This window comes from Homalodisca vitripennis, chromosome 6 (assembly GCF_021130785.1).
Source record: "Homalodisca vitripennis isolate AUS2020 chromosome 6, UT_GWSS_2.1, whole genome shotgun sequence".
Classification (NCBI taxonomy): domain Eukaryota; kingdom Metazoa; phylum Arthropoda; class Insecta; order Hemiptera; family Cicadellidae; genus Homalodisca; species Homalodisca vitripennis.
In genome coordinates, this window is record NC_060212.1 from 14,335,423 (window position 1) to 14,348,327 (window position 12,905).

Below are 12,905 nucleotides of genomic sequence, written 5' to 3' on the forward strand. Positions count from 1 at the left end.
TAAAATGTTTATCCATAAAAAACTTTTAAGTATTAGTAGGAACATGGTTTAAAAATAAAAGCCTTAGATAAATACACAAGTTTTGACATGTTTGACGTGTTAGATTAGTGCTATAAACATCAGAACTATTGTATTAACGAAGTCCAATGTAATTGTGAAAATTTTGTAATGGCCAATAAAGATCTTATATCTTGATATGATTTAGTTTGTCACTAGAAGTATAGACAGACTTGGTAAAGGCAAACATAATCGAATGGTTAATGCACTAAACGTTGTAATTTAAAACATACAATAAAGACACTTGTTTTTGTACTTGGAAATCATTCTTTTCACACGGTTTATAATTCAATAATGTACAAATTATTTATTTTAGTACCACTTATAATTAATATTTAAACATCTACACGATTTCTACATTTACATCTAAATCCTATATATGAATAAAGTTACGTGTTTGAATGCCCATAGCCAATAATACTTTTGTCTGTACAGTGAAAGGAGGCAGTATTGACAGTACTTGTACTTAAAAATCTGATAAGTTACCTCTTTGCTGTTACACAAGTATTCAGAGGTTTTCATCACTTCCGGACTAAACTAAACCGGGCCGGCCGAACACGACAGCGAATACCGATGCATACAGACGACGCACAAATTTAAGGTTAATGGAACATAACCTGTACATTTGTGTTGCACCAGTATTATAATAATTGAATTTTAACTCAACTTGTTTTGTTGAATCGAATGCTGCAACTGTTAAATATTGTTTAGGTTGAGCAATATAAGAGAGAAATGGTTCAGGTGGTTCCTGAAACAATAGATTTTCCCAAGGAAGAGGAAAATATTCTTCGTTTGTGGAAAGATCTAGATGCATTCCGAGAATCCCTAAAGCAATCAAAAGGAAAACCAAGGTAGACATACTTAAAAATGTATTAGTTGACTTGTATTTTGCAACATTTTAATATTTAAATTTTCATGTTTATCAGTATGAGGATTTAATTTATCTATGATGAAACATAGGCCTCTCCAATGCCATGTTCTTAACCCTTTTAGTACAGTGTGTTGTCTTATTTTTCATATCAAAAAGATTAGGACAGCTAGTTATTGGCAAAATTATAATGGTTCGTGAGGAAAATTGTATCTTTAACACCAACAGGAATATTTCAATGATTTTTTAAACATGTTTATATTTGCATAAACAGGTCCAATAAAAAAATTACGTTTTCTGAAAATGTATTGTAAGCTTATAAGGTAAATTAAAAAATACAACAGGAAACATTTTTTTGCAAGTGTAAAAATGTTTTTTGACTGCTATAAACGGAAGTAACCTAACGGTTGAATCGGTTGACAGTCATGCTGATGGCCATCTGTTAAGGTGCTGCCCAGCACTGATGGAGAGGAACAGAAAACAGGTAGAGTACAATAAGCGCACGCACCCGGTTTTTAATATCGAAATTGGCAAACCATCGATATAATCAATATTGGTATTGATTAATAATTAATTTGAAAAATTAACTTAAATCATCATCAGCTGTAAACACTTTTTTAGGTAATACCAGTAATATTTGAAATTTTTACAAGTGACTATAATTAAAAATGGCAGTCAATTTTAGAAAACTAAACAAAATTGCTTCAAAATATGATAAAACATGTTTTTTTTTTTCGTGTGGCTTCAAGTGTTGGACTGGTACGGAAACCTCACAATGTGAAATTTTTGGGAAAGAAATAAATTCTATTGTAAAAGGAGCAAATATGGTTGTGTTCCAATGTAAAAAAAGAAGGTAACGGTGGATTTGTTTAGTAAAAATTCACTGAATAAAAGTTTCTTTGAAGGATTAAACTTTGAATTGCGCAACCTTCTGAGTTTGATGTACTTTTTTCCAGACATCAAATACACCATGATTTTTTAAAATTTTGGTAAATATTAAGATCAGCAACTACCGCTCCAATCGCCGTAATTTTTTGCATACTAACACAGGTTAACGCAATTTCACCGAAAAAAATAGTCCCGATTATCGCTAACATATAAAAACCAGTTTTTCGGCAGTACAATGTTGTCAATACAAAACACATAAATAACAAGAATTTCGACTATCAAACTAAAAACAATAGCCGACCATGGTCGTTTTGATGAGTTAACAGTAGTCACGTGACAAACAGGAAAGTTTCCGATTGGCCGGGCGGATCACGTGACCTATAGGACGGCTTCGATTGACCGCCAGACGTAAACAAACAAACCCATGGACAAGGAATAATTAGTGAAGTTATTGACATGGCGTGCGATGGCTCTTATCACACACTAAAAAGACCCTAGCTTGCCTATTCAAAACTCAGATCACGCGATGCTTGCCCGCTGCGCAGCGCTTTGCGCTGCTTGCTCTTTTAGAAAAAAAATTAACTCGAGCTTGCAAAGTCCAAGCCCAGATCACGCCATGACTGCTTACACACACAAAACTCAGACAGAACTAACGCAGGTTTCATTACAGGCAAAAGATAAGCGGCACGCGTTTATCACTGATAAGATAAGATGAGTTTATACTAGAAGTAGTACCTGGACTACTGCCCTACGAACTAATAATACCAAAAAAACGAATAAATGCACTGTCAGTCATGTTTTTTTTTTCAAATTTTTTTTGGGTGGGGGGAGCAAATGGGTATGGCAATAATTGGGACTATTTTTTTTTTTAATTACGTTAACCTGTGTTAGTAAGCAAAAAATTACGGCGATCGGAGCAGTAGTCGCTGATCTTAAGATTTACCAAAATTTTTTATTGCAGTTTGGATTTACAAAGCCCATCCATCAAGAAGTATAATATGAAAATAAAATGAAAATTTGTTTATTTAAAACCTGGCTGATAATATATAACGACTGGCTGTCATTTTGTAGGAAGGTTTGTTTTGTATGAATTGATGAGCTATTTAAATAGGGAAGAAAAGCTTGGAGGTCCTGGATTGGTAGTGGAAATAGATGAATGCAAAATAGGAAAACGATTTAAGTATAACAAAGCCTGGAGGTTGGTAGAAGGAACATGGATATTAGGTTTATTTAAAATCATACCAGAAGTACTAAACCATGGTGGTTGATATAGAATTTAGGTTTGTCTTAAAAACAAACAAGATGCAAAAACATTCATTCTTCTTTTATTAAAGCACATACAATAAATCTTGGAACAACAGTCACAGATATGTTGAAAGCGTATTTTGGATTGAATGAATGTGGTTTTGTCTATTTTACTGTCAATCATAGCAAAAACTTTTTAGACCTAGCAACTGGTGCCAACACTCAAGACAGTTGAAAACTCCTAGAGCCATAAAAATTGTTTGAAAAGTGGCATACAACCAACCTGCTCACAGATAATCTCTGTGAATATTTATACAGAAGAGAGGTAGGCCTACAGTTTTCAGAAGAGAACGTGTTCAAGCATTTCTTGAAAGCATTTAAACATACCAGGAGAGAAAACATAGAGAGTTCCACAAGTTTTCAAATATTGTTATGTCATCATTTATATGTACCAAATGTTTGTTATCATTTCTCAATTATGTATGAGTTTTCATATTTATGATCTAATTACCTTATTTTTGAAGATTTTCTTACCAGATAAGTAAATTTTGAAATATGTTAAATAAAGTCTGTTCTTTTTAATACTGTAATTTATTCCTGATAAGGAAAAGTTGTCCAAAAATAGTGGTCTTCGGATAATACCGAAGTACCAAAAGTTTACATATTTGGTTGTTGGAAAGCAAAGTACTGTCTCGTAATAGACAGCTGAGTATTTTTTTGACCAAATGATGCATTTGACCCTTGGTAAGCCAAGTGATTTATCATAATTGGCAGTGGCATATGTGTTGACCAAATAACATATATGATCATTGGCTTATCAAATAATGTCTTATAGTTGGCCAGCGTAACACATGCTGTCATTGGTTTACTAATTGGTATCGTAGAGACAGGAAGTAATTTTACTCTCTTATGTGAGCCTCCCAACCAATATTTCTGTGCAACCAATAATATGACACATGTTAGTTAATTAACTTTTGTGAAGCTAAATATGCTAAAGGACTGTTATAGGTAAATTAGTTTTTAGTAGAATGCTGATGTAAAACAAGTTAATTATTACAAATTTCACCACTTCCACAGATACTCGTTTTACGATGGACCTCCATTTGCCACAGGGCTCCCCCACTACGGCCACATACTCGCAGGAGCCATAAAGGATGTTGTTACTCGTTATGCTCATCAAAGTGGGTTCCATGTTGAACGGAGGTTCGGCTGGGATTGTCACGGGCTCCCTGTGGTAAGTAACCCACAAGTACCTACATCTTACTATCATACCTTCTAATTTTTGGATTTTAAGACTTTTGAATTTATTTCAAAAGCCATAAAGCCAAATAATGATTCATATTATATAATTTTTACATGTGTGAAATGATTATGTTGATAACTTGGCACTTTCAATAAACTTTGGAGATGGAGTTTAGGCACATAAACATTGTTACAGTTACATAAATACAGTGGAAAATTCATAGATATTCCCTTCACGGAGATAGATGTAGATATATCCACTAAGGACTGTGATTTCCGTTAGACCAAACCGAGACCATCCAAATTTATTTTTATGTAAAACTGTATTTACTCGTAATATACAAAAATAAAAACTCGAAACATGAATTGAATGACTATTTTTAAGGGAAATTTGTTCTGTTTGTTGGCAATATTGCAGTTAAAAATAACATGTAAACTTAAAAAAAAGTATATGTTACAAATAGAGATACACACGTTTGGGTGCCGGGCCATGGTAAATGGTAATGAAAAACTAGATACCGTCAACAGAAACAGAGTCCTTTACGGTAAGGCCAGAGCCGGGTTGCGGAATAGCTTTGTACAGCAAAACTCTTGTAAAAGGTTGGGAAAAGAGGACAAGATACTTTAATTGGAGTAGGGCCTCAGAATTAAGACAGTAAAAAATGTTTATCTCTCCTAAATCAGAGTAAGGAGGATGTAAGAATGATAATAGGGATGCTGACAGGACATGGCCCCCTTAGAAAACACCTCATGAGGGTGGGCCTTAGCCAGACTGATGAATGCAGACTCTGCGGAGAAGCAGAGGAATGGGCAGAGCATATTTGGCTAAAAATTTGGAAAAGATTCCTAGGGGCACATCTCCTCAGCCCCAAGGACATCATAGAATAAGAGCCCTCAAATCTTATTGGCTTCTATAAAAGTCACAGATTCTGAGTATACAAATATAAGTAAGGTAGGTGCAAAGGTTCTTTTAGGACTAAGTGCGGAGACAATCGTCTCTTTCCCTCAGAACTAAAATTTATAATTTACTATCACACACTAAGTTTTATATTAAAATATGCCAGGAAACATGTTTTTACTAAAAATATTCTTGCCCTGATTCTAAAAATCTTAATGTATTTGCCGATTTTCAGCCATCTGCCTAGAGTAAAGTATTTTTTAAATGATTTTATAATCTTATTATTAATTCAATGTATTTCTGCCTTGACTTTTGAAATGATAAAGCAAACGGTAGATGTTACTAATTGTAGAAGTGATCTACTAGTTCTGGACCATTTGCAAACCATCTTCAGCTTCATGTAGTATCGAGAGTTCAAATGACTCATTTTAATTTTAATTTATGTCATCACCATGACATAAAAATTATGCTCACTTACAGTTTAAAATGTAGGAGAAATTACATTTTACAACGTCCATGTACCCCGAACAAATAGACAAATATCTCTGACTAAGCTTTAGCCTAAATACCATCAGGATAATTAATACAGTTGCCGAGATGTTTATTTAAGTGTGATATACAGGTGGGTGATGAGGAAAGTATAAAAACTATGTCAGCAAGTAATAATTTAAATAAAGATACAAACAGCACACTGTAGCCAGAAAAATCTGACAATTAAATTTTCCCAACAGCTTAAGATTGATTGTAATACATGAGTGCATTTAACATAATTTTCAGGTTGGACGTTGTTGTTGGTATAAAATTGGTGTTAAACTAAGGAATATAATATTTAACAACATCTGTTTCTTTAATTTTTTTTGGACAAAGCATTATTTTGAAAATTGAGTTTGAATTTGGAAGCCCTTGATCAGCAATGATAAAGAGATAGAAGGATATATCACATAATTATACTACAAAAAACATTACAATAAAATATTTAGTTATTATTAATTAGGATAGTTTGTTTGATTGTAGTAACAACAAAATTACAGACTAATTTTAAAATGTGGTAGCTTTATAGTTTTGTATTGGTTCAAAATAAACTCACAATATATTATTTTATAGATTTAGAAACAAAATGTTTGTAAAATTCACTTGCTACAAATTATAATGTAAAGTACAGTTGACAGTATATCGCCTTGTAGCCCAAATGTTACTGAACGTTTTTGTTTGATTTTTTTTGTCTTGAACTTACAGGAGTTTGAGATTGACAAAACTCTTGGCATCAAAGGTCCTGCAGATGTTGCCAAGATGGGGATTGCCGCTTACAACAATGAGTGCCGGAAAATTGTGTCACGGTATTCTGCTGAATGGGAGACAATTGTGTCTCGAATCGGACGCTGGATCGGTAAGTTTGTGTTGTGTGTTATCAAGAAAATAACCAGCTTGGTGTAAACATTTATTACAAGCCAAGTGTTCACATTGTGTTTGTTAATGAGTCTGGTTGCTAAAGACAATAAAACTCTAAATTGTCTTTAAGTTGCGGAAAAAATCAAATGTTTTGCACCTTTAGCATTTTGGTGAAAAAAGTATAAAGTAGGGAAACTGAGGTTTTCAGATCTGTTACGCTTAAATTAGTACTGTGGTTATCAGAACTGATACACTGGATATACAATTAATTGCGGTTATTGTGTTGCAATACATGCAGATATGTAAAGAAACTGCAATAGAAGATTATAGACAGAACGTTACTAAGATAGAATAAATACGTGAAAACTTGTGTTGGTAAGTATGAGAAATAGTCTCAATGGGATACAAAGTTTCTTTTTTATACAATTAAGTACAAGAAATTCATTATTTCCAATTTATCACATTAAGTTTCTAAAGTGAGTAATTTGCTTTCTAGAATATGCAGGTGTAATGTTGCCCAGTGTACAGATGAAAAATACTGTCATTGATTATTTTAAGTACAGGGTGTTCCAAAATCCATAGGCCTGGGGCTAGATTTTTGAGTTTTCACATGTGAGTATATGTAATATGTTATGCACATTATTTTTAAGGCCATTGTAAGCAAGAAATGTTATTCAAAAAAGTTAAAAGAAAAATGACAACTGTTGGAATTTAAGGAAAGATAACTTCTATTCATAAAACATTTGTATAAACAAGAAATTGAATAATAATCTCTTTATTCATAGTCATATACAATCCATAATTTATTGGAATAATGTGGTTATTCATAAAAAAATATAATATTTATTATAAATAAGTTTTATTTTGGTGTTGCAAAATGTTTTCTTATTTACTCAAATTTAATTTCATTGCAACGCAAACATTTTATTAACACGTATACGACAATGGCTTATTTCCGGACTTTTTATTACCATGACGTTTTTCAATAATAATGGCAAAAACCGTAATCATTATTTTTACGCTAAACGTCTTAAGTACAAGAAAAGTAGAAGTATGTCGATTCCACAATTTTGCACAAAACAAAATTAAATTCAATGTTTCTCTGTGTGTCTCAAGGGGTACCTAAAGCATTTATTTAACCAGACAATTAACCATTTACACAATTAACAATTAACAATTTGCCATTTCTTGTTTCACTGAACGATGGCAAATGTCCGGAAAAATCCTGTTTCCTTCACAATCCTTCCATCGTCAAAAATAACCTTCAAACAAAGAATTAACCAATTGTTTACCCGACTTGGTACACGATAGTCTGAGGTATTTATTTAAGTACGGGATCAATTTCACAAACTTGCAAGACAGGTAAACAATAAAAACACAATAACTAAATGTATAGCAACGTGTAACCCATCGGGCACGCAGCACACTTTATGAAGCCCAGTATGTACCAGTCCAGGTACACAATGGTAGTTGTGAAATATTGCGTTGTGATACACATCATTGTGAAAGATTGCATTGTGATACACATCATCGTGAAAGTGTTAATTACGAATTAAACACATTACATTCCTATGTGAGTATTATTGAGATTAGCAATATAAAAGTTCAAATACAGAAGTTGTTTGGTTTGGTAAAACATATAAAATGATGTTATATGTGCAAAATGATTTTTTTTTATTGGGCTTGAAGTGCAAGGAGATTTTTGACAATTTTGTCATTTTGAATTTCAAAATAATTCTGTGTATTGTGAAAGTAAAAATTAAAAAGGTTAAACTTCACACTTTGTTAATGTGAAGCCACATTGTGACAACAGTTCTGTGTGTCTGTGCAGACTTTGAAAATGACTACAAGACCATGTACCCGTGGTTCATGGAGAGTGTATGGTGGGTGTTCTCCGAGCTGTGGAAGAAAGGGTTGGTGTACCGGGGAGTGAAGGTGATGCCGTACTCCACGGCATGCAACACTCCTTTGTCTAACTTTGAGTCAGGCCAGAACTATAAGGAGGTCGTTGACCCAGCTGGTGAGTCATTAGCATTTCAGAGGTTTTCAGTCGGAACGGTTCAGGCAAATTAATAACATTCTGCAATTTACGATTATAAATTCACTGTAGTATTGGATGCCAATAATATTTGTGTTCGGTTTGGAATGAATTTAATATGATCAGTTGAAACAACTGTTTTTAAGAACTTACATTTACCTCACTTTAAATCGTCTAGTGTACCAAGTGTATCAAACTTGAATCGGTACAGTCCAGAAAGAGAAGATACTTATTGTCACCATTTCCTCTTTACCATTAGTTTTGTGAAGTAAATGGTAATCGAGTTAGCTAGTCGATAATTTTACTTGGGTCAAGTTCTTCAAAAATGTTATGGTTTACAGAGCCTTTTTTCGGTCTTTAATACTTTGCCGTTGTATGAACGTCCTCATTGTGCGGTTTGACATTAGTATAACACCAGCCATCAGTCTATTATGTGGTTCCATCTTGTGGAAAAGACCAGAACTACTTCGACCAAGTAATAATGTGAAAACGTGGATGGAACGAAACATATTGCAGTTTTTTTTTTCTTGTTATATTATTTGTCTGAACAATTACGATATTCAACAGGCTGTTGTCAGCTGACTGCAGTAATGGCGTTGTGAGTAAACAAAGCGGGTGGCTTGTTTACCAGGGCTTATTTGTTTGTGTTTTATGTTTGCGGATTTTATTGTTCGTTAGAAAATTGACCGTTGGCTGGACTATAATTCTGACGATACTGTCAGTGTTAATATTGTAAATAACAACAATGTTGTGTTGCAAGATGAATGATGCCTTGTCATTTATCCTGATACCTTTACCTCTTCTCTCCTCCACTTTTGATAAAAATGACTCTAACAATGTCATTTGTATGGCGAATGTGTGTTATCGGAACCCTACCTCTTGTTGTGACTTAATTTTGTTTGTGACAGTGGTCGTCAGTTTTCCTCTGGTGGACGACCCCCAGACCGCCTTGGTAGCTTGGACCACCACCCCTTGGACCCTCCCCAGCAATCTAGCTCTGTGTGTCAACCCTGCCCTCCAGTACGTCAAGGTCAGAGGTGAGTTGACCTGCAGTAGTGTATAGTGAATGTGTCTCTGGGGTCAAATTGTTGTGGAAGACAGAACTAAACTCATAGGAATACTTCTGTAGCACACAACTGCACCTCTCCTATAGAAAAATTTGGGTTTTTATATTATTGTTAGATTATATAATTTTAAGTACAGATACAAAAATATATCTTTAACCATATAGTGTACATGAGTTACAGCTTAAGTGATTCACAAATGTTTAATTAAATTTGATTTAAAAGAATTATATTTCCTTAATTAAATATAATTTCTCAAATGAAATTTTTTTAAATATTAAAAAAAATTGAAATGACATTTTTTTACGAGTAAAAAGTTTGTTACTCCCTAAAGCTACAACTTATATATATGAGCTGTACAAAACTTCAAGTTTTTATCTTCAACGGTTTTTTTGGGACCTGATTACGGAATGCGTAAATTTCTAACTTTAAATTCTTGTAATTTTATGTGGAGTGGTAAAAAAAACTTTAAAACTTTACTATTTGTTGTTCAGTGGAGTTATCTTAAAGAGCTATGAATTTAACGTAATTTTTATTTTCCAATTGATTGAACAACCTTTCATAAATGCAGGACCCTATCAGTGTTTGGTTTACAGCTGATACGAAGAATTTTTTTATACTGTACCATGCCAAAGATCGTTATTTAAAATAAGAACTATCGATAGTCAAATATTTTATCTGTTTTGTTGTATGTGGAAAATAGCTTTCACCATTACAAAGATTAATCAGGTTCGTTGTGATGCTATACTCAAACTTAGTCTTATTAAAAGCAAATGTTCTTACAGTCTGACTCAGAAGTATGTAGGCATTAAGTTATACAATGTTTTGCCATGTAATATTAAATCCTTATGTCTAAAATAATTCAAGACATCTATTACATACATCCTGGTATTTATAATGTAGATAAATTTTTAGACAAATTACTTCTCACTGTATTTTTAATGTGGCCTGGTCCAATTTTCGTGACAATTGTCATTCATTATTGAAATAACGTCTCATGGCAAATAAATTAGTATTCTTGTATGAATTGTTCTGTCATAAGGTCCGTAAAGTGTCAATAATTGTTAATTATTAAGGTCATCTGCGTCGTCAGCATCAAAACTTTGAGAAGGACGAATGGGAGATCCGGGGGCACTCCCCAAAACATGTAGGGGATCCTCCCCCAGAAAATGTTTGAAAAATTGAGACCTTGAAATGACGTTTGAACACTAATTTACACCCAAAATCTTACATTTCTTCAAGCAGGTTTTTCATTTAAACAATATGCTTTGGTCTAAAAATACAATTGAAAACTCATACTACTTATTATCATGTTTAATTTGCTTTATTTTAAACAGCACTGTTATTAAATGCAGTCTATTACATCACAACGTCAACATTAACTTTAAAATTGTAGACTATTCTCTTTTTACAGCACATTATAACAATCCAAATTGACCCCTTGCTTAAAGGAGGTATATTGGAACTGAAACAACTATAAAATTTGGGGGGGGGATAAAACTGACTTTTCAATTATTGGGGGAACGCATCTCCCATGTCCTTTATGGTGACAACGCCTTTGATTAAGGTAGTTGCTGTGTATTAAAGATAAGATTCTTTCTGTGAATACTAGTCATTCATGAAGAAGTTTCAAATTCTTCAATAAAATATATTTTTCATAAATTACAATTTTTACTATTAAATATTTTAATATTAAAATTGTATTTTTATGTAATATCTAGATTTGTCAACCAACAATGTCTACATCATGATGGAAGCCAGACTGCCGACACTCTTCAAGAAGGAAGACGATTACACGATCCTGGACAAGTTCCTTGGGTCCGTCCTTGCTGGAAAGAAGTACAAACCGATCTTCCCTTACTATGCTCATGTTAGTATTACATTAGGCCAGCTCCAACCACAAACAAAATAAATATGCAATTTACTCATGTATATATATATATATATATATATATATATTTAACTTATTGAAGTGAATTGACTAACAATTGAATGGCTTCTATATATTTTGTGAGTTTTTATACCTTCATCTTCAGAAAGCATGGTATAAAATAAACAGTGAACACAATAAAGAAAAATATAACCCTTAAACGTAAATACACAACTAGAAAAACATTGACATACAGTTCTAATATCTTGATTTCAATTTAGGATGTTCAAAAGTCAACATTCTGACCTGTCCGCATTTATGTTAACTATCCTCTAAAATTACCATCATCATGATATCCTCCTTTATTTTCAATGCACAGGTGCCTTAAAAATTTAAGAGAGAATTTATAATCTTTTATAAAATACTCTGTAGAGATTTTGTGAACTTGATTTTCTTTTAGCTCTGTTTCAATTTCCAATGAGGAATGTTCTGTGCAGTTGACCCAGGCATTCAGAGTACTGACTGACGGCTATGTCACAGAAGAATCCGGTACAGGAATTGTACACCAGGCTCCGTACTTTGGAGAGGACGATTACCGCGTTTGTCTCCACAACGGTGTCATCACTAGGGACCAAGAGATAATCTGTCCCGTAGACGAAAGCGGCTGCTTTACCCTTCCTGTCACTGACTTTAATGGTCTGTATGTCAAGGTGGGTACAGATGTTTGTGTTTTGTAATGTAGATCTGAAACAATATAAATTTAAAATCAATTTTGATCTAATCATTTAACACACGTACCCATTACTTTAGGGTCTCCGAAAAAGAATGCCGGGATTTTGAACAGCTGTTACTTAAAAACTATTCAAGATAACTAAACGATTTGAATGTCAAGTTGAAGTTGAAATAACTAAGTTTCGTTTTCCTTGTAGCATGGAAGGAAACGTTGGCATGCACAGAATAGCTGAGCGGTGATAGTCTGCTATTGTGACTGACAGACCTGGTGCCAGTCACGAGTACAATGTTTACAGTGCAACAGAGGGAACAGTGTGTTCTGTGGTATGCGGAATTGAAATCGATTGTTAGTGTGCAGCATCGGTTTTTAGTTACTTATCGAGGTTAAAATTCACCAGGAGTTAAAGCAGTTTTCGTGACACAGGAAGTGTGTTGAAAGTACATTCAACTAGCATTTTTCTAGGCAGGAAGTCTCAATGTTTTATGAATAACATCGTGGAATGTCAATTCAGTTATTTTTAACTGAAGACTTTGTCATTCAATCGATTTTTCGGACTTCTGATGCAAGATTGTCGGATTTCTTTGAATTTTTCATCACTTGTTTTTGGCCAGCC

General features: G+C 33.5%; 1 protein-coding gene across 1 annotated transcript in view; it reads left to right on the forward strand.

Moving 5' to 3' along the window:
- The first annotated feature begins 604 nt into the window (after positions 1–604).
- The window catches only part of LOC124364126 (isoleucine--tRNA ligase, cytoplasmic-like), a 43,338-nt gene continuing 31,037 nt past the window's right edge, over positions 605–12,905 (forward strand). The window contains 7 exon segments of the mRNA XM_046819335.1: positions 605–908; positions 4,136–4,292; positions 6,435–6,585; positions 8,419–8,607; positions 9,534–9,662; positions 11,411–11,559; positions 12,057–12,269. Coding sequence (XP_046675291.1) covers positions 790–908; positions 4,136–4,292; positions 6,435–6,585; positions 8,419–8,607; positions 9,534–9,662; positions 11,411–11,559; positions 12,057–12,269 — 1,107 coding nt within the window. The 5' untranslated portion in view covers positions 605–789.